This window comes from Chiroxiphia lanceolata, chromosome 1, assembly GCF_009829145.1.
Source record: "Chiroxiphia lanceolata isolate bChiLan1 chromosome 1, bChiLan1.pri, whole genome shotgun sequence".
NCBI lineage: Eukaryota > Metazoa > Chordata > Aves > Passeriformes > Pipridae > Chiroxiphia > Chiroxiphia lanceolata.
Window position 1 is genome coordinate 116,821,255 of NC_045637.1, and position 21,606 is coordinate 116,842,860.

Below are 21,606 nucleotides of genomic sequence, written 5' to 3' on the forward strand. Positions count from 1 at the left end.
TTAATTAACATTTCAAATCTTAACGTAATAATGGAATAAAGAGTTGTACTCTTAGCTCAACCTGAATCTTGTAAGATAAAACTCTAATGAGGACAAGGTTTGTTATTGTCTTCACGGGAGTCAGGAGCTGAAGCTGAAATACAGACTTATCTGTACATATTAATTCAACATTCCGTGTTAAAAGATATTACAGCGTACTGCTGTAAGATTTTACTGGGTGTTATTTAACATGATTAAAAACAGACCTTTCACCTACTGAAGTGAAGAGACTATTCATTAGATAAAATCCCAGCTGAAGAGACTATTCATTAGGTAAAATCTCACTTGAATTTTGCCATTGTTTTGACTGAAACCAAAGCCATTCTCAGCAGCCTCAGTCAAATGGGACCAGGCTGTCCACGTGTTCAATATGTCAAGGTCATCCCAAGCTGCTTTGCTGAATGAGAGAGTCTCAAATAATGGTGAAACTTGAAATTAAAGTGAAGTCTGAATTTCTTGCTTTACAGGCTATCTTGTCAGTATCTTGCAGTCTTGGGGAGTTTATCCAGCTCTTTTGGAAGTCAATGAGAAAAGTCATGTTGAAATTAATACCAGGATTATATACATAATGTTCAGAGATAAATTTTATCTGATTTCTTTACCTAGGGCCAGGCTTTATGGAGTGTATAAATCAGTGAATTCAGCAGAACTGCGTTAGTTCATGTGAACTTAGGATCTATTGCAATTGGCAGTATAGGTCTATATTATGATAGATAGATAGATAGATAGATAGATAGATAGATAGATAGATAGATAGAATGGATTTATATAGAGAGGAATCTTTAGTGGTGGTGGGGATTTTATTTTAATTGTGTGGTAAATACAAATTAAATTTATAAATTATTGATCCACTATTTAGAGCCAAACACGGAGATTGTTTAGTTTGTATTTGCAAAATTCTTAGTCTTGCCCAGATTTGGCTGGTTGGTTGGTTATTTGGCTTTTGTGGAAAGAAAGGAGTAGAACTCTTTGTTCTTCATCCTTTGTTAACACATACACACCACCATTCTTACCATTTGCAAAAGCTGCTCTTCAATTAAAACTATGTGTATGCCTCCTCATATCCTTCAAAACGATTACAGAATTTGAAAAGGGGATTGAAAATAAACCTCCTACTTTATATACAAAAAAAATTTAAAACACTAAAACATAAGACTACAAGAAGAAGGTAGACAGTATTTGTGCCTCAAGACAGCATTATTTACACCTTTATTTACCTAAGATGTCTATATGTTTTTAATTTTTAAGGAAACTCAAAGAAATACCATACGCTATAAAACTGATTTGTTCTTTTCCCCTTTAAGAGCTTCATGGAATGAAATATGTTATCTTGCATACTTAGTTACATTACTAACAAAGCAAAGTGACTCCCAGTTTGATAAAATTGCTCAATGCTAATACTTTCTAATATATTAATGTTTTGCACTTAGGGTTTTTTTAGAAGAACCATTCAGAAGAACCTCCATCCAACCTATTCCTGTAAATATGAAGGAAAATGTGTGATAGACAAAGTAACAAGAAATCAGTGCCAGGAATGTCGCTTCAAAAAATGTATCTTTGTTGGCATGGCAACAGATTGTAAGTATATTTTTCTGGTTTTCTTTCTTGTACCTTTTTTTTCAATGTCTGTGTTTGCTTAAAGTATGTTGATTGATGAAGGTTGTTAAAGTAGAACAGAACTGCCAGCACTTTTCTGTTTTCAATAACTTGTAGCAGTGAATTGCACTCATTGCATCAAGCCACTTTCATAAGGCTGTAATTTTTTGTTTATCCTTCATCAGGCTCCACCTTCTCCTGGCCTTACCAAGCTGAGTAACAGTAGGAATGTTCACTCTTTGGAGGAGAGGAGGGAGAAATGCATCTGGATGGACACTTTGCTTGAGATAAAAACATCTTGTTTAGAAAATTCTGGAGGATGTGAAATTGAATGTCATTGTATGAGTCATCCTGCAGTTGTTTGTTTTATTTTTAGCCCTGAAGAAGTTATCTGCTGCAAAGAATTCGAATCTCATTCTAAAGAACTAGAAAATATGACTGTAAGATTAACCCTTAGGGGTCTTCTTTTCCTGCCATTGCACAGGAATTTACACCAATAACTTCAATTAGTGCAAATGGGAAGAAGTCATGTAAAACCCCCAAAAGTCACATAAATTCCCCTGTGCTTTCATGGTTGTCACCAGTGTAATCCTTTGCAGAAGAACTGACAGGAAAACAGGCCCGGTAAACAGCAGACAAATAGTCTAACTTAGTATTTTCATTGTTAATGTAGTGTATAACAGTGCCTTCTGTCTAAAGGGAGATAGAATAAAAGAGACAATTTCATTGTAGCCAGGTAGACCTTCAGGATAGGGGCTGGATCTCCCTGGGTCATAAGGGAGATGGTAATCAAAGATGTGCAACCTCAGAGCCTGTGTATCTGGCATCACTGGAAGTCATGAGACTCTACAGGAACATTGCATAACAACACCATTTGTAGGGATTAAGGAAAGACAAAACAATAGGCAGGTTTTTTCTGCTTGTGTCATGTAACAGGCAGTTGAGCCTCTTGTGAATAAATACTCCCACTTTCTTCAACCCATGTTACCTTCTGCTGGCTCCCAAGAACACATTCTACACTTCAGAGCAGTGAGCATGCTGATACTACTTCAAAGAAAACAGAAGTGCATATTTCCCAACATTGATTACTCCAAGTCCATTATAGGAGCGCTTTGACACCTCACAAAGCTTTTTGTGTTAATTTTGTTGGTGGAATAACCCCCTGAAGGCAGTATACAAAACATTACCAGGAGGGTAAGTCATTCTTTGCCACCTAGACTTCTGAGAAAATGAAGTTGGAAGGGAGAAATAAGAGAACTATCTCTACTGTGGGTCTTCCCAGGGTACTTCTTTACTGATTAGTTACAGTGTTTGTAATCAATTAGTACCTCAGGCAGAGAAAAGTTCAAACAGCCTTAAGAGCTTCCTGCCATTTTGGTATGTTTTTTCCCCTGCTAGTGGTGTTGGATGACAGCAAGCGGTTGGCAAAGAGGAAGCTGATAGAAGAAAATCGAGAGAAGAGACGTCGGGAAGAGCTGCAGAAAACCATTGGGCACAAACCAGAGCCAACGGATGAGGAATGGGAGCTGATCAAAATTGTTACTGAAGCACATGTGGCCACCAATGCACAAGGAAGCCACTGGAAGCAGAAAAGGAAATTTCTGGTAAGGGCTGTAGCCTTGTACACTCTTCTTGGAACCAGGTTCCATTCTTTCTTCTGAAGTGCCTTCCCAGCATTGCAACCCCAGAGAGATTTTATCTGCCAGTGTGTTCATGTTTATGAAAAAGGGATGATTTTGTGTAGTTACTACTTGCTTTTTCTTGCCTGAACCTCAGTTTTGATCAGATCACGTATTTCAAAAGATAAATAGCATGTTGCTAAGTTAACGCTTACTCAAATGGATACTTTTATTGTGCTATGATAAGAAAAAGTAGAAAAATTGTTTCACTCCTGATTAAGAACAGTAGCAGTCTATAATGCATACCATATTTTATTTAATATATTATATCTAGGAATAGTTGTCTTTATTAGGGACTAGCATACAACATATTGTAAGTGTTAAAACAATGTAAAGTTTTAGGTGAAAGCTGGTAATTTTTGTTAATGACTTGTGGGCTTTCCTTCTTTTTGTTAATGGTGAATACATTATTAAAATAAATTAGGCAAAGAAAAATTAATGAGAACAGGATGATACATACACTATAGCATTGGGATTGCAGGCTACAGAACAACTTTCATTTTCATCCTGTAACTAGGGATTAGAAAATAAAGAGTGATTTGTGATGCTCAACCTTAAAAAAGGATTTATTTGATTTTTCTAAATGGATTTTTAAGGGAAATAAATGCAGAATGCAGAATGCTTATACAGCACAAAAGAGAGATTATCGACTGCATTTCAGGAATACACAGGGGTCTTTAACAGTCTGTGTATAGCAAAGCAGATAGAGAATACTCATCTTTTTGCAAGCCTGGGCTCCTGCTGCATAATTCACCACGGGAATTTCAATTCATGGTTGAATTGGTAAGAGAAATTATGTATTCAAAGCAGCTGATCTCTTTTATAATGCCTTTTTTAAAAGATTCCAGTGACACCATCTAACTTTCTATATGAATGGCTTGTGTTCATACTGGCGTGTGGTCAGAAAAACCACAGTCAGGAGTCACTGGCAAGAAGCAAGAAGGTACTTTCTAGGGGTGCTGCAGAGCAAAGTTTGAGGTACTGGTTTTAGCAGACCAAGAAGCAGCTGCAGTAGTGCTTTTTGTTACTTAGACAGGAGTGCTGTTCTTTGGGTATCACCAGGTTTGGGATAAAGCATAGAGAGCTTGAGGTTGGGGCTGGGAATGAACAGGCTGGACCATGTGGTCATTGCAGGACTTCAGGCTCTGGAAACTGTCACAGTGGAGGGGGAACCTCCAGCAAAAGGTGCCCAGAGACAGGGCATGAGGTGATATAATGACAGGGCTACTGGGAGAGGGGAGGGATGGGGCAGAGATAGGGGTGGCAACTGTAAGGTGCAGTTCATGAACCAGCTGTGACTTTCACTCCTGATGCTGAAGTCTGGTGGTTTCAAGGCAAGCATAGGAAGCTCACTGACACTTTGCAGTGAGCACAAAAGGGAAGGTCTGGGATGGCTTGCCAGCCCCAGGTGGAGGACTTTGAAAGTCCCTGCCACAAGCTATTGAAGAGCAAGAGAAGCTGATTGCATGCCCCAGTAGCTGTGGGTCTGTCCTTACGTAGCTAAGGCTGGTTCTTTGACAACAGGAGCTCCTCTGAGGTCTGGACCTCTTCTCCTGTTGCGTTAGGTGGCAAGGGCTCTCCAGTGTGTTAGCTTTAGCTAGTGATCCTGGCTTCTTTTGCCTTTTCCGAGAAAATGCTTTGTTCTTTTTCTCCCTGACAAAGTTATGTGTGGTTTTCAGTATTTGGTCTTCTTGTTTGGAAGTGATGAAGGTTGTTTATCACGAGTACACAGACAATGTGGTTTAGTTACCCAAGATTTAGGGAGGGAGGGAGCCTAGAACTGGGTTTATTTGAGTTTTTTAGTAGAAACCATCAGATAATTGAGTCCAGTCCTCTTCATTGTTTCTTGACAATTGGTGTTTGCTTTATTAACACATTGCTGAGATTTTTCTTGTAAGAAGTTAGATTTGGATTCAGATTGGTGACAGAGCTGTGGAAGGATCTTTTATTATGAGTTACTTTAAAAAAATGACTGAGCACAAGTTTTTATTAGAGACAGCACTTTCAGCACCTCTCCTGTTTAAGTGTCTTATGTAAATGTCATGAGTCTGTCAGTCTTAAAAGTTTTCTTCACTGAGTTTTATTTAGTTTTTGACTCTAATATGAACAACATGAAACCTTGACAGGTCTTTTACCATTGCAAAGCCACACTTAGCAACCAAAAAAGCTTTGATATGCCTGTTTTTAAAATGCATGGTGATGTTGACCAGCTGTCATAAAAATCAGGTAAACAAGTTCAAGTGCTGTTGGAATGCAAAAACACTCATTGCAGATTTTGCTTGAAACTATTTCATTGCATATTCCTATTGAAATGCTGAAAATGTGATTTTTTTTTTTTCTCATTTGGAGAAGCCTTGGGCTGAAGCCATGCAACAGGTGATTTTCAACCAAAATTTTACCCAGATGAGTTCAAGTTCTGGTCACATTATCCAGACCAGCTTTGTGTTATCCCATTCCTGCTCATCAGTTGTTTTAGCCCAGTTTTGGAAACTGGCCTTGGCAGTTGCCTGGGGCTCTGTGATACCTGGCCACCTGTTCTGTGGAGACTTTGAATAGGTGAAAGTGCCCAATTCTGCAAAGCCCGCAGGATCTTCTCAGGGGTGACGTCATCTCAACTCTCTTTGCTTTTAGAGAAACTTGAGAGTTTTCAGCAGCTGTAAGAAACAACACACCTATGTTTTTAAGAAAAAGTACCATGTGCTGCACCCATAAAATACTCAGATACAAGCACAAGGAAGAAACTGCATGTGCACAACAATGCAGCTTCCCACAAAGAATGGGTAGCAGCATACCAGTCACCCATTTCTCTGTGCAGTCATATCTTTCACAAATGCCTTACAAATAAATTATATTTTGTGATATAATGAACGTTACTTATAAATCCAGTAGTGTTACTCTTTATTTTAGCATATCTTCCATCACCAAACAGGACTTTTTTAGAGTATAAACTAATTGCTCTAAGATAGATTGTTCTTTTAAATATCTTTATTTATATTCTTAGCCAGAAGATATTGGGCAGGCACCAATAGTTAATGCCCCAGAAGGTGGGAAAGTGGATTTAGAAGCCTTCAGCCAGTTTACAAAAATTATCACACCAGCGATTACAAGAGTGGTGGATTTTGCCAAAAAGTTGCCTATGTTTTGTGAGGTAAGAAGTCTTCCTTGCACTCCTCGTTTATACACCTGTTGTTAAAAACTATTCAAAATACTCTGGCATGAAATTAAAAAATTCAGTATGTTTAAAATTAAAGAGACTCAAAATAGATGGGACTAGAATCATTTGGAATGTTATGAATTTTCTTTTTCTTATGATTACTGAAACCCTGATTTCATTAGGGTTTTTTCTAGAGGTTATTGTGGTTCATTACGGACTCAGATGTGTCTTTAGAGGTGGCCTTGAACAAAGCAAGCAAACAAAAAATGACTGTCTAGAAGCGTTGTTGATATGCGTAATAAAATCTTACAGCACACAGTTCCTTATGTCCTTCTGGCTCCTTGGCAGGTACAGTATTGTAGAGTTGGGTCTACACAGTAAAAAATTCTTCAAATTCAGGAAAGCACCCGTATCCAGGAGTGACACTTGCCTCATTGGGTTCCTTAGACATGCTTTTCCTGAACAGGGAGGTTGTGCATAAAAGAGTCTACAAAAGTAATGGATTGTCATTTTAGGTAGATACTCACATGCAAAAATATACAGTAAATAGAGTTGGTTGCACATTAGGAATGCAGAGGTCCTAAGCTGATCTCGTTTACACTGAGGTATCATTTTTATTGAAGGACTAGATGCAATGCCTAATTATATTTTTTTCCTAATTTAAAAAAATGTTATCAGAGCTGCATCCTGAAATAATATTTCAGTCTTAACAATCTAAATAATTTTCATAGAATCATGTAATGGTTTGGGTTGAAAGGGACCTTAAAGATCATCTAATTCCAACCCTCCTGCCATTGGCAGGGACACCTTCCACTACATGGAGTTTGCTCAGAGCCCCATCCAGGCTGGCCTTGAACACTTCCAGGGATTGGGCATCCACAGATTCTCTGGGCAACCTATTCCAGTGCCTTACCACCCTCACAGGAAATAATTTCTTCCTAATATCTAATCTAAACTTACTGTCTTTCAGATCGAAGCCATCACCCCTTGTCCTGTCACCACATATCCTTTTAAACAGTGTCTCTCTCCATCTTTCTTGTAGGCTCGCTTGAGGTACTGAAAGGCCTCAATTAGGTCATCCTGAAGCCTTCTCTTTTCCAGAGTGAACAATCCCATTTGTCTCAGCCTTTCCATAGCAGAGGTGTTCCATCTCTTTAATCATCTTGGTGGCCCTCCTCTGGGCTCACTCCAACAGATCCGTGTCTTTCCTGTGCTGGGGACCCCAGAACTGGGTTCAGCACTCCAGGTGGATGTCACCAGAGTGGAGTAGAGGGGCAGAATCACCTCCCTCGACCTGCTGGCCACGCTTCTTTGAATGTAGCCCAGGATAGGGTTGGCTTTCTGGGCTGCAAGCCCACGTTGCCAGCTCATGTCCAGCCTCTCATCCACCAACACCCTCAAGTCCTTCTCAGTAGGGCTGCTCTTCATCCCCCAGCCTGTATTGATACTGAGGGTTGCCCCGACTCAGGTGCAGCACTTTAGCACTTGGTCTTGTTAAACTTCATGAGATTCCCACACACCCTTCTAAAGGTTGTCCAGATCCATCTGGGTGGCACCCTGTTGTTCAGGTGGGTCAACCACAGCACTCAAATTGGTGTCATCTGCAAATTTGCTGAGAGTACACTCAATCCCTTCATATTTGCCATTAATGTATATATTAAATAGCACTGGTCCTGCACAGACTCCTGAGGGACACCATTTGTCACTGGTATCCATGGAGCTGTTGACCACTTCCATCTGGACCTAATGGTCCACCCATCAAATCCATCTCTCTCCAATTTAAAGAAAAGGGTGTTGTGGGGAATTGTGTCAAAGGTTTTACAGAAGTCCAGATAGATGACATCTGTAGCCCTTCCCTCATCTGCTGATATAGTCACTCCATCATAGAGGGCCACTAAGTTGGTCAGGCAGGACTTGCCCTTGGTGAAGCTGTGCTGGCTGTCTGAAATCACAGTCCCTGGCCTCCATCTGCCTTAGCATAGCTTCTAGGAGGATCTGTTCCATGATATTCCCAGGCACAGAAGTGAGGCTGACAGGCCAGTAGTTCCCAGAGTCCTCCCTTCTACCCTTTTTAAAGGTGGGTGCAATGTTTTCCTTCTTCCGGTCATGTGGTACTTTGCCATGACTTTTCAAATATCATGGAGAGTGGCTTGGACTCTGACAGTCCCATAGGCTTATGTGTGTTCAGATTCCTCAGGTGGTCTTTACTTACAGTGGGAGGACTTTGGTCCCTCAGTCCCCATCCTTCTGTCCATTCAAGAGAGGTTACCATTGAAGAGAGGCAAAAAAGTTGTTGAGCACCTCAGCCTTCTCCTCATTCATTGTTATGAGTTTACCAGTATTGTTTATGAGGGGGGTACACCTTCTTTGACCTTCCTTTTTTGCCTTTTCTGGTTAACAGACCTGTAGAAGCCCTTCTTGTTACTCTTTGCATGTCTTGCCAGGTTCAGTTCCAGCTTCACCTTGGCCTTCCTCACCCCATCCCTACACAACTGAACTTCCTCTTTATATTCTTCCCAGGTTACCTGTCCTTGTTTCCAGTACCTTTCCCTTTAGTTTTACCACCAGTTCCCTACTCAGCCATACTGTCCACTTGCCTTCCTTGTCCAGTTACTTACTCCTGGAGATTTGCTAGCTCTTATACTCTGTGGAACACTTTCTTAAAGATCTGCCAGCTCTGTTCCACTCCTTTGTCCCTGAGGGAAGTCTCCCGGGGGATCCTATTGACCATCTCCTTGGAGAGCTGGAATTTCACTTTCCTGAAGTTCAGTGGCCTAACTTTACTGACCCATATACCTCAGGACTCCAAATTCCACCAATGCATGACCACTGCAGCCCAGGCTGCCTCCAATTTTGACATCCCCAATTAGGTCGCTATGTTGGTGACCATCAGATCCAGTATCACATCCCCTCTGGTAGAGCTGTCTATTAACTGGCTCAAGAATTTATCCTCCATTCCAAGAGTCTTCTGGATTGCCTACAGTTTGCTGTGCTATTTTTCCAGCAGATATCAGGATGATTTAAGTCCCCCAGCAGTACAAGAGCCTGCCAGCATGATGCCTCCTGTAGCTGGAGAAAGAAGGCTTTGTCAGCGGGCTCCCCTTGATCAGGTGGACTGCAGTAGACACCAGCCATAAGGTTCCCTTTGTTGCCTTGGTCTCTGATTCCTACCCAGAAGGCTTTCGACCAGCTCATGGATGTTCTTCAGAGACAACACTTCACACTCAGTCCACCTCTTGATGTAGAAAGCAATCACTCTGCTTCTGCTTCCTCCCCTGCCACTTCTGAAGAGCCTGTAGCCATCAGTAGTCACACTCCAATCTGAGATTCATCCCACCAAGTTTCTGTAATGGCAACAAGGTCATAGTTTTCTAGCAGCATGGTGATCACATCTGACGCAGATGCTGTCTCTGCTACAATCCAGTGAAAGGCTTAGGCACTCCCTACAGCCTGAAACCTGGCCGGCCATGTGATTTTTTTTTTTTGGGAGCTCTGTCTAGGTCGCTACGTTCTTTTTGGCGAGGTAGGCAACTTGGCTCCTTGCTGAGTGGGTACCATACCTGAGCTCCCCCCAAGAGGGCAATGACACCAGCTGAGCTCTGGAGCTGGTAGTGTATCCTCACCCTGCCTGCACGAAGTGCCGTGCCACGCCCCGGCTGACGTGCCACGCGCTGTTCACCCACACTGATCGCTGCACTCCTGGTCGCTTGCACTCACTGGAGGTGGCTTTTCTACAGGTGGGGGTTGGCATGGCCCTGCAGGGATGATAATAATATACTATAATGTAATAATAAATAACAATATAAAGTAATGTATAATTAATTAGAATATGGTTAAGAGTAATATATTATTATTTGAATAGTTTTAAGTCTTGTGAGCCCCTTAGGATTCCCAGTCATGGGGATTTTAACATGGGAATATCCCCAATCCAGCCATGGAGGGATGCCTGCCCGTTCACCCACACTTCAAAGCAACACTTTGCTGCTGAAATGCCAAGTGAATGGCATTCAAAATGGGAGTGACTATGGTCAGTGAGTTCATGGGGCTCCCTGACTCAGGAACAGTGTTTTGTCCTAATAGCATCAGTCAGGAAGGAAATGCAAGGCAGCCACAGCATTTTACTCTTCTGAGGCTGGCAACTTTTCCTTAAGGTCAGTCAGGGAGAGCTATGTATGTCCTCTAGCACCTACGGAACAAGAAGAGGTAAATATCAATAGTTGTCATAGTGTAAATAGGTTATCCTGGCTAGCCTCAGCATTGGCTCCATCAGTCAAGAAAGAATGAAATGGTGGCCAAGTGTGAAGATCCTAAAATATGAGGAATGTGTCCATAGATCAAGAGGCCCCTGCAGCATTTAGTGTCTGAGGAAATCTGTCTCCTCTGATTTGGCATTTGTTGGTGGGAAGTTATAGTGACATACCAAGGTAGTCTTTTTAATTTAGAAAGCTTTGCCAGTCACACACAGACGTCAGTGCCCATCTGACATCTCCTACCCCTCCTGGCTACCATGGGCCCACTTGTGTCAGAGCTAGGCAGGAAGCATGGATGAAGAAGTCAAGGCATCATTGGGAACAATCTTTGTACATTACATGGCTCAGCTGGACAAGCTTTGTTTACAGCTGAGCCCCTGTGTAAACCTAACACCCATAGATGGCAAGGTCTGCTGGCAGGGTGAGGGACAACTCCTCATGAACACAAAGGAACGGGACAGCTGTCCTCCGAGTTGTTGTATAGCTCTTGCTGCAGCATGAAGAAAATGACAAATATTTGCTTCTTTTTGAAGGGGCACCATCATGTTAACTTTATTTCAGTTATGGTTTTTAACCCATATCTTTTTCATAGAAGAAACACTTTGTGGGCTATGGATTTGTTTATGAGAAAAAAAAACGTCCTTTCTCCCATAGGAGACCATTTATACATTATGTCAGTTCTTAATTCTACAGAGGCTAAGGCTGAGAATGTAGTAAATCTCTATGAAAGAGGGACATGACAGGGAACATCCATAGCCACTTATATATTCGTGGCTGCTTTTCCTTCTTTATTTCATCTTTGGACACATGCAGAAGCACTGTGAGTGCCCAGCTTAGTTTGTGTATATATCCATTGACCCCTGCCTCAAAACAAGAATCCCATCCCAGAGTAATTGAAGTATAAGGAAAACTTCATTTACTTCTCAGCATTTCTGCTGTTGTTTCCTTCTTGCATTTCCTTCTGCTTAGAAGATGAAGACTGAGGAGAATTTAGTGATATGAGTTTTAAGTGTCTCAGGCATCACTGGTTCCACAGTGGGTGACGCTATGTCAATACCCTTCAAGGTAGCTCAGCTCAGTTCCATGGTGCTGCATTGCACATGTCCTGCCTCTAGAGGTGAGCACCTCAGGTTCCTGCCTTTTGTTTTTTCTCCCTGCCTGTCTCTGCAGAGAGAGGAGGAAAGGTCAACATGTGACAGAGATTCAGTCATATTTGTTGACCCCACTTCTGAAAGATGCTCTGGTAGCAACACTCAAGTGATGAGTGTAGGTAGCGTTAAAATCTGCACAGTTGAGAGTAGAGCTGACGTTCCAGCCTCCTGTCTTTGGTAACTTCTGCTACTGGCAGATAAGACCTGAGGCTTTTCATCTGTGAAATGGATGTCCCATGTATCCTTCAGAATTAGGAAGCAGGTGAAGGGCTGGCATAGTCAAATCACGTCTACCAAAAAAAAGTTTTTAAAAAGTTCAAGTAGGAAGAGAACTTCTCATTAATTTAATGACTCATAATAAAATAGCCAAAACATCACACAATATCTCCTCTACTGTTATCCCTTTCTTTTCCACTATTCTTCCTTCTCCTTAGAGGTTTGGGTTTTTTTAATTTCTCTTTTTTTCTCTCTTCCTTTCTTTCATGTCCCTTTTTTCACTGTAGTTGTTTATTCTGATATCTCTGCACGATTCCTCTCACAGATCTATTCTTTTAATTTTTTTTTACTCTGTTTCTTTCCCTTCTTCAATCTCGGCAGCCAAACAGTGACACTGTCATTGGGTAGGGAGACTGCCACTGTGCCTGTGCAGTCTTCCCCACACTGCTGCTGAGCTGAGGGTGCCGCTGAGCCGAGCAGGGAAAGTGATTTGCCCGGGAACAGGATGAGCCAATTTTCTTCTGTATCAAACACTTCACACCTGAAGTTGATATTGCTGGGAAAGTGATTGCATGATTCAACTCATTTTCCTGACCATGGCTGGCTTGTGCTTAAAACTCTAACAGGGAACTGCTTTCCACTTGCATTAGGTAACTGTCTGGCATCCACTCTGCGTCATTTTGCACCAAATCAATGTACTTTGCGAGTACACAGTTGCCATGTAGACCTGTAGTTCATGGCGGTTTCACTTTGAATTGCAAAACAGGTAAATGTAGTAATTTTATATGAATCAGATGCGGGTAGCTTTTTGCCTCCTTTAAAGCCAAGTGGAAGTGAGTTGCTTTTTCTTATGTGTGACCCTTGCTGCTCACATATGTGAACAGTCTCAAAATAGTCCCGGTGGTTTTTGCTATCATTGAATTACCTATGAAAACATAAAGACATGATTTACAGAAACACATTCTGCTCATGTGTCAGCATTCTGGTTGTACTCTGTAAAGACAGAACCTGCCTCCAACAATCTGGACAGCTTGCCTTTGTTAATGTCATGGAAAAGACATGTTTATCCCCATACCTTGAAGATCACAGCTTAGACACCATTGTAAAAGCTATATCTATACCATAGATAATATAGGGAGTCTAGGAAGAACAGCCTTACTAGGCTAAGTATAGATTAATAAGTTCTCTGTTGTTTAAATGGGCAGTGAGAATTACTGCCTCACCTATTCAGGTATCTCCTCTACATATAAACATTTATTTCATTCCTTTTACTTAAAACACAGTCCACTCTCACAGACCCTCCCAAATGTCTTTCTTTATCTCTGGTCAGGTAAGAAATAAGCATGGCTGGCATGAACTTAACGGGATGGCCAAGGTCTGTACCAGCCCCAATTATAGATTATTCTGTTATAAATTGTAAGCTGAGGGAGCTCAGGAGGGGATGTTAACCTGCTGGCAGTTCCTGAAGGCAGGAATGCAAATCTCCGAGGTTTTTGTGGTGCAGTCAGTCAGCAGTGTGTTTGGAGCATAGCGGTACCATGAGAGGTAGTGTCCTGGGGTGTGAATTGCAACTTCATGCTCATGGATTTATTGTAGTTGTAAAAGCAACTCAGTCTGACAAATATATATTTTTCTTTACCATTTATAATTTCTGCAGCTGCCATGTGAAGACCAGATCATCCTTCTGAAAGGCTGCTGTATGGAGATAATGTCCCTCCGAGCAGCAGTTCGCTATGACCCTGAGAGTGAGACTTTAACACTAAATGGGGAGATGGCGGTGACAAGGGGCCAGCTGAAAAATGGGGGTCTTGGCGTAGTGTCTGATGCCATTTTTGACCTGGGCATGTCTCTTTCTTCATTTAACTTGGATGACACCGAGGTTGCCCTTCTTCAGGCTGTTCTGCTCATGTCATCAGGTGAGAATAGAAATATATTGGGATCCTAATTATTTTTAAACTCTTTGGTCTTTGTCATAAGCCTCTTTTTAAAAGAAATAAGATATGTTAGATCTTGTAGTGCTGCCTAAAGTGGGAGAAATTTTCTCTCAGAATCCCAATGCAGCTTAGATTTAGTTTGGTAAGCACTAGGAAAAAAATTCAGGGTATTCAAAAACATGGACATAAAGTGGCTTTGGTAACACACCTTGCTCGGTTTGGTACTTACAGATGAGGCAGGGATGATCATCAGAAAGAACTCAGTTCTGGTTCAGAACCAGTGTGTCTTGAATGAGAAACAGATGATTTAGCAACATTGGTCCTTACAAAAAGTTAGTTCCCTTTTCCCCTGGATACTGTCGTGCACTGGGCGGTTATACATATTTCCATCAGTCTCATATGTTTAGTTTGACCTGCCCTAGTTTCCCTAATTAGCAGCACCACTGTTCCCTAATGGGCATTTGAGAGTTGTGCTGTTTTCCTACACTGGGACCGTTTGCAAATGGTCACTTGCTGGCATAATACAGAAGCAGCATCATATGATTTCGAAAGAGTTGCTAACCTTCTCAATTTATTTTCAAATATACTTTCACTGATTGTGCCAACCCAAAGAGGAAATTCCATTCTTGGGCAGTGGCAGATTTGGCAAGATTTTAAAACTGCTTTGAAGATTGGGCACTGAAAACAATATACAGTCAGTGATTTGCAAGCATAACTGCATCTGAGACAGAAAAAGTTTCCACATAAATTACAACGCAGCACTTGATCTTGCCAATCAAAACATTTTGATTTCTTTTTAGTTCCATATACAGTGATACATGAGTAGTGGTTTCAGAAGGCAGTTCAAAGGACCTGCTTTTCCGGAACTGTCTCCTGAGAAGTGACTTGGGAAGGGGCTGGGTGCCATCTGAGATAGCTAGGCAAATATTTGGCCTTTGTTGTACCTTGGTGCTCCATAACAGTTTCCTTTGCAGCTCACCTGGGATCAAAGCATGAACAAAGCATTGGTCAGACTGTAGAGAAACAGATAGAAGGGAACTGTAGTTTACATAACTGATAAGTAATTTTTTGTGTCTTTATTTACTGAAATATATAGGTAGAAGCCTTAGCTGAAATCAGGGATCTGTTGCTCTAGTCACTGTTAAGGAGACACATCCCAAACATCTATACTCTAAAAGGGCAAAACAGGCAAAGGATGAAGAAAAGAAGGATTATTTCCTTGTTTTAATGGGGACAGTACTGATAAGTGAGGTGTCCAGGGTGAAAGAAGTTGTTTGTGGCAGAGCCAAATGTCCATGGTCTCTCTTCTTTCTTTCCTAGCAATGGAATCATCCTATTTTTCCTGATTTATAACCAGGACCTTGTTAAAGCAGATAAGTAGTAATGATAATTCTGCTGCTTTGTATCCACAGATCGCCCAGGCCTTGTTTGCGTCGAGAGAATAGAAAAGTGTCAAGAGGGATTCCTCCTGGCATTCGAACACTACATCAATTACAGAAAACACCATGTTGCACACTTTTGGCCAAAACTGCTGATGAAAGTGACAGACCTGCGAATGATTGGAGCCTGCCATGCCAGCCGCTTCCTGCACATGAAGGTGGAGTGCCCCACAGAACTGTTCCCTCCATTGTTCCTGGAAGTGTTTGAGGATTAGAGAGACTGGAGCGGTTCTCCGCACCCCCGTCGCACTACTGGCTGTCATTTCATCCCGTTGCCCAGCTCTTCTCACCTCTGTTCTTCTTTCATGCTCTTCTGTTTCTTGAGACGGGGTTGGGTTTTTGTTTGGGTTTTCTTTTGGGGTTGCTAGGGGGCAGTTGTATACACATGGATGAAAACATCCCTTTAATGCGGGTACTTGTGACTATTGCAATTTGTTCTTCAGTCCTTTGGTGTGAGTGCTTTGACAGCTTAACAGTGAAAATACGAACAGACCAATCTCATTCACCAGCACTTGTGTGGTCACCAGCTCACACACATCATTGCTTGAAAAATATGGGAGAGAAATTGAAGTGGCAGAAAATAAATTGGCCTTCAAGTTAAAACAGCTATTGTTAATTTGACCCTGGCAATTCTGTCTAGTATTACCTCCTTTTGCAGGGTACAGGTGACCAATTCGTGATATGAAATTTCTAGTTTTCATGATTATTGCTACTGTAACAATTAACATTATGATCTAGGGTCTTCATCATCATCATGATCCCATAATTCTTTGAGGATTGTTCCAACAGATACAGTTTAACTGTGCCCCAAGTACTTAAAATAATGCAGTGTTTAGAAGGGACTGACTCTATTTTTTTTCCATGTGTATAAGATGTTAAGATCTTCAATTACTAAAGTTGAACTCCAGGTAACTTCTCTGAAAGGTCTGTTGGAGTAAGAAGGGGAATTTGATCCTCTGAGGTGCTTTTTCTGAGAGTGGAGAGGTCTGCTTTTTCTGAGATGCATGGAAAATCCGTCACTCTGAGGGAGAAGACTCTCTGTCAGGATAGCAGGCAGTTCCTCAGAGTTATTCAGGGATATGAGGGCTCACGAAATGAGGAAAAGGAGAATGAAACATATGGGGTGACGTTCAGATGGGACAGAAGCCAACTGTGTTATTAACGACACTCAAGACTGTACAGCTTTATCCCAGTAATCCAAATAGTGTTGCTCAGCAGTAATGCTTTGTTTTATATATATATATAAAGTTTATATGCACATATATATATAATTTTATATATATATAATTACAAATCTTCAGCAGGTGTCTTAAACATATTTCCATGTTTTTATCTTCTCTCTTCCCTTCTCTCACTCTCTACGTGCGTGTGCGTGTGCGTGTGGATGCGTGTGGATCAGCTAGGTTCTTCCTCCTTGGTGTCTGTTCATGTTTTGTTTGGCTAGATGCTCTCTTGATTCTTTTAATTTATTTCCACTAACTGCACTAGCAGGAACCAAACTGAGCAATGACAAAATGTCCTGCTGCCAAAATTTGCAAGGCAGTACTCACAGTCCTGGAATGTTTGGAGGCCAGTGGTAAGGACATTATAGGTAGAGGTTCCTCTCTGTCATCCATCTCCATTCAGGGTTGTTATCCCTGTGTTTTATAAACTTGATATTAAAGCATTCTCTGAATTTGTATGATAAATCAAAACCCTCCTTCTGTTCTTCCTGGGAACCAGAGACTTAGCTCACGTGTTTTGCACTTCCTCATACCCTACGTTCTTTCATGTTGTGCATTCATTTGTACCAGTTTCTTTCTCTGCTATTTATTGACCTATTTGCCTGGCAAGTCAGTGGGCATTGTTAGGGTGGATGTGTTGACTTTCAAAGCTCATGGCCCAAGTCTCAACCCATATGTTTTGTGTTTATCCCCTCACAAAAACATGATACTCAGGAAAACTTATAGGTGGAACACAGTATATGTGTGTCAGGGGTTAAATTCTTTCCACCCCCCTTTCCCTACATCATTGAGAAGGCATTGGAGTGCTGTTGGCCATGTTTGCAGGGATGTCGAATCTTGTTCTCCCTGTTCTTTGATACTGAATGCACCTGTGATGAGCTGTGAGCACTGATGTTATCACTTCGGTGTTTTTTGTCAGAACATAAAACACAATGGGGTGTTTAGGGGTTTTTTGCAGATAGCGGGGAAGACAGGCCAGTAGGGATTAATTCTTACATATTTGCTGAGGTTGAAGAACCTCTTGCTCCATTTTGAAGTATGCATCTAAGCAACATCAGTCTCTATCCAAATTCCTTGTAGAGCAGTGTCTTGGAGACAGAGTCAGAAACTAGCTTTTTGGGTAGCTGATTTGGGGTGATTTGATAGGGAACTGATAGCATATAGGAATGTAGAAAAGAAGCTGATCCCTTACTTGCATCTGTACTTGGAAAGGAAAGAGAAACGTGCGTGTCTTTTGGAGTTCTCTTCTGCCACGGATCTGAGCTTGTTGTTCCTCCTGGAGCCAGTGCAATTACCTCACCTGTTTGCTCAATGTGAGCTTGATTTAGTGTTCCAACTTTTGACTGTGCCACGGATGATACCCAGGAGAAAAAACGTCATGTTTCTCTTAGTTCCAAAAAAGCTGATGCAGTTTGGAGCTGTGCTTAATCAGGGTTCAGAAAAATCAGGCCTCCTTCCTTAGGTGAGTGCAGATGGACTGAAGTGCCTAAAATCAGGCAGCCAACTTTGACAGGTTCGGCAGTGCTCTTAGCAGAAAGGACATACATCAACATCCTTTTCTAGCTTTTTAGATTAAGTTGGAGTCTGACACTGATTAACAGCAAGATAGTAGTATTCCTTAATTGAAAACTAAGACGAAGCTCTTAGTTGGACGGATTTGATGTACTGACATCTAACGGTCTCTAATCTCCTACCAGTCTTACTTTGTGTGACTTCATTTACTTCCTCAGTACAACTGCTGATTTGTGCGATCATGAGAGTGAAACTAGACCACATGAGGATGCTCTTGCAGACTCTTGCCAGTGGATACTGACCTTAGTTCTGCAAAGACATGCATGCTTTTAAATATCAGTGGTCTCAAACCATCACAGCATTGAGCCACTGCGACTGACCACCTCAGTGGCAGACATCAGTACTGTAGTCAGCACCCTTTGTAGTAACTGGCCTTCTGAGTGAAATAACAAGCACACGCATTCTAGTGCAGTCCAGAGTCTCGTTTCTGGTGGTGCCACGTAGCTCTTATGTTTGCTTTGTGGTCTATGTGTGAGTCTTACACAGAAGATTTTTCCTGTCAAACCTGATTGTCACCGTTCATGGTTTCACCCTGAGTAACATGTGCATTTAGACACTCATTTCATGTGTAATCTCAGTTATGATATTTATAATGACATATATAGCGTGTGATAATGATTTTTGTTTACATTCTGCCAAAATGTAGACGTTAGAGTTAGACCTCCAAGGTTGAAAATCATCCTTGAGCAGACTGCTTGCATCTTCAGAGGCAGGCATCAGAAAGAGATAAAAACTATCCAGAAAGACCATTTATATCAGAAATCTGCCAAGAGAGGGCTGTTGATCACAAGCGGAGCATGTCATTGCTAGTGATGTATTTTTATGCTATGGAACTCTAATCTGTATGTGTCATATTGACTTCTTGCTGCATGAATCATAAATTATAAAAATCAATCTTATGGTTTTGAGATGTAGCCAGCATTCCTAAGGCTAAACCTTTTTCATTGACAGAATCAAAATCCACAACCAAGGAACGTTTTCCTCTCACTGTGAGAGCAATTGAAAGTGTTCAACATTTATCTTTTCACAAAGGAAGAGGCAACAGAACCTCTTAATGTGTCTTGTTATTGTGATCATCTGGAAATGATTGCCAGACGTTTCCTTTTGATATAGTAATGAAGTGATCTGTATTTAAATTTTATAGAGAGAATTTTATTCTAGTGTGATAGAGATTTATTTTCCACTTACAAACTCAAAACGGTGTGAGCACGTTTTTGGTTTTGTTTTTTTTTTTACTATGGTATATTTTTGCTTTAAAATTAAAAACAACAAAAAAAAAAAAGGTTTGGCCTTATCACAAAGTTTTAGTATAGATGTTAGCAAATGCAAAGAGTATGCATTATTTGTGTGTATCCACATTGACTGATGTCGCCTTCAAAAAGCAATATTGTGCAGGTAATAAGTTGTTTGTGACTGTCCATTGCACAGTTTACCTTCTTTAAAAGCTAACCTTGTTTATGCACAAGACAATCAAATGTAAATCTACATCAGCACCCGGGTGTGGATTAAATTTATGTAAATTACTGAGCACAATGTAAAACATTAAAAGACACTTTATTTAATTACACATTTAATGTCGGTAAAGATAGTATCAGGGCATGAACTAGCTGACATACTGTAATTTCTTTTTTCCTACTTCCTTAGCACTCTTCAGTTTTAGTTTGCTCATAAATACATCAAATTAGTCATTCATAATTTTTTTGAAGAGAAGGGTGGTTTGGGTTGTTTATTTGTTTTTATTAAGTTGGTTGGGAGGACTTATTATTTTGTCTATGAGGTTTGTGGGTTTTGCTTATTTGGTTTATTTTTTTAATATCAATTTCATGCCCTGAGGGTAAGGCAAACATTACACCGTACAGTAAAAAAAACAAAGTACCTTGGATGATGTATTTTTTTGCAAACAGTGTTAAGAGTTATGCTAGATTGGTAATATTTTTTCAGCCTAAAATATATTAAAAAAAAATCTGTGATCACAAATGTTTTAAACTATCTAAAGAGAAAATTTGTATATTTGGGGGAAGAAAATAATTTTTACATAGCTTTTGTATGCAGATATTAAAATGTAATTATGAATATAGTGGGCATAGATAACTGTGTAAGCTTGAATTCTAAAAAAGAAAAAGCTTATAATTGAAAAGTGGTCCTGGTGTCTCTGTCTCTTTGTTGCGGGCTGTTTTGTCAACTCTGTCGCACACTTCCAAGCCACCAGAATGGGAAAATTAGGACCTAGAGCACAATGTTTTATCAACTCTAACCTGCTCACATTTCTATCCTTCTGCATCCCTTTCATCACCTACCTCATATCTTATCTCCTCTCCTCCCCTCCCTTGGGCACCCAACCAGAGTTTTTCACTTCCTCACTCTTCACAGCAGCCAAAATTAATTCACTCCAGTGAACTGACTCATGATTTATGTCTCACTCAATTACATTTTTTAAGGGAACGCCCTTTTTTTCCTTCTCTACTACCAGCCTAAACAGGGATGGTTGACAGGAGCAATAAGCTTCCCATCTTTTCATACGTTGCATGCCTGAGTCTCTTACCTGTTGGAGAAGATATTCTCTTCAAATATTTTCTCTAGTCTCCTATTCCACTGAAGTTTTGATTTCTCCTCTAGTCTGTTCATTCCCATCAGAAAGAAAAGCAAGACCTAGTGCCTGGATCCAAAGTTGTTCCTTGGCCTGTCTCAGATGGAAACCTATTTCAGGCTGTTGTTTCATGGTGATTTCCACAGGCGTTTGCTGGCTGATTGCCAGCTCCTGATCCCAGTCCCCTTCCACATGAGGTGCTGGGAGCCTTCAAAAGGATGCTGAGCTCCCTTGCTCTGCCTGGCATTGGTGGGACTTCCTGACACCAGACTTGGTGTCCTTAGGGAGTGCTGCACTGGCACATCAAGGGTTTGTTCCCACTGGCCCCTGGGAATAGGGGTTGCCTTCAAAGGCAGGATCTCCATCTGAAGAGCTGGAGGGAAAGCATGAAATCCTTGCTCTGCCTTAAATGGAATCCCTTTGAGCACTCCAGGCACCTTAGTGGGGAAGTCTTGCCAAAGCCTCTGCTGGGGTTGCACCGAGTGAGCAGCAATGTGGGCTGCTCAGGCCCCACAGGACCAGCTCTGGAGTGAGGAATTGATTTGACGCATAACTTGTTTACTTGATGTGAAGAAATAATTCTGCTCCACAGATGCCAGCGCTCTGGCTGTCACATTTTCAGACTTAATTTGTAGTGGTGAAGTCTGTATTTTTGAAAAAGTAGAATGAGGTCTGTTGAGAGGAACAGTGTTTTGACAGCTGCATGAATTTGCTTCAGTGTCTATTTGTCACTGCGGAGAAGGATGTGGGAGACGGTCAGTTCTCC

At 41.1% G+C, this 21,606-nt stretch overlaps 1 protein-coding gene across 8 annotated transcripts in view; it reads left to right on the plus strand.

Moving 5' to 3' along the window:
• Positions 1–20,393, plus strand: part of THRB (thyroid hormone receptor beta) — a 160,543-nt gene extending 140,150 nt beyond the window's left edge. For 7 of the 8 annotated variants that reach the window (XM_032688551.1, XM_032688580.1, XM_032688572.1 and 4 more), the window contains 5 exons: positions 1,470–1,617; positions 3,034–3,239; positions 6,316–6,462; positions 13,743–14,001; positions 15,432–20,393. In XM_032688551.1, coding sequence (XP_032544442.1) covers positions 1,470–1,617; positions 3,034–3,239; positions 6,316–6,462; positions 13,743–14,001; positions 15,432–15,673 — 1,002 coding nt within the window. In that variant the 3' untranslated portion in view covers positions 15,674–20,393. The remainder of the gene's footprint in view (positions 1–1,469; positions 1,618–3,033; positions 3,240–6,315; positions 6,463–13,742; positions 14,002–15,431) is intronic. The other variant, XM_032688543.1, reaches the window with a different exon arrangement.
• Positions 20,394–21,606: the final 1,213 nt, after the last annotated feature.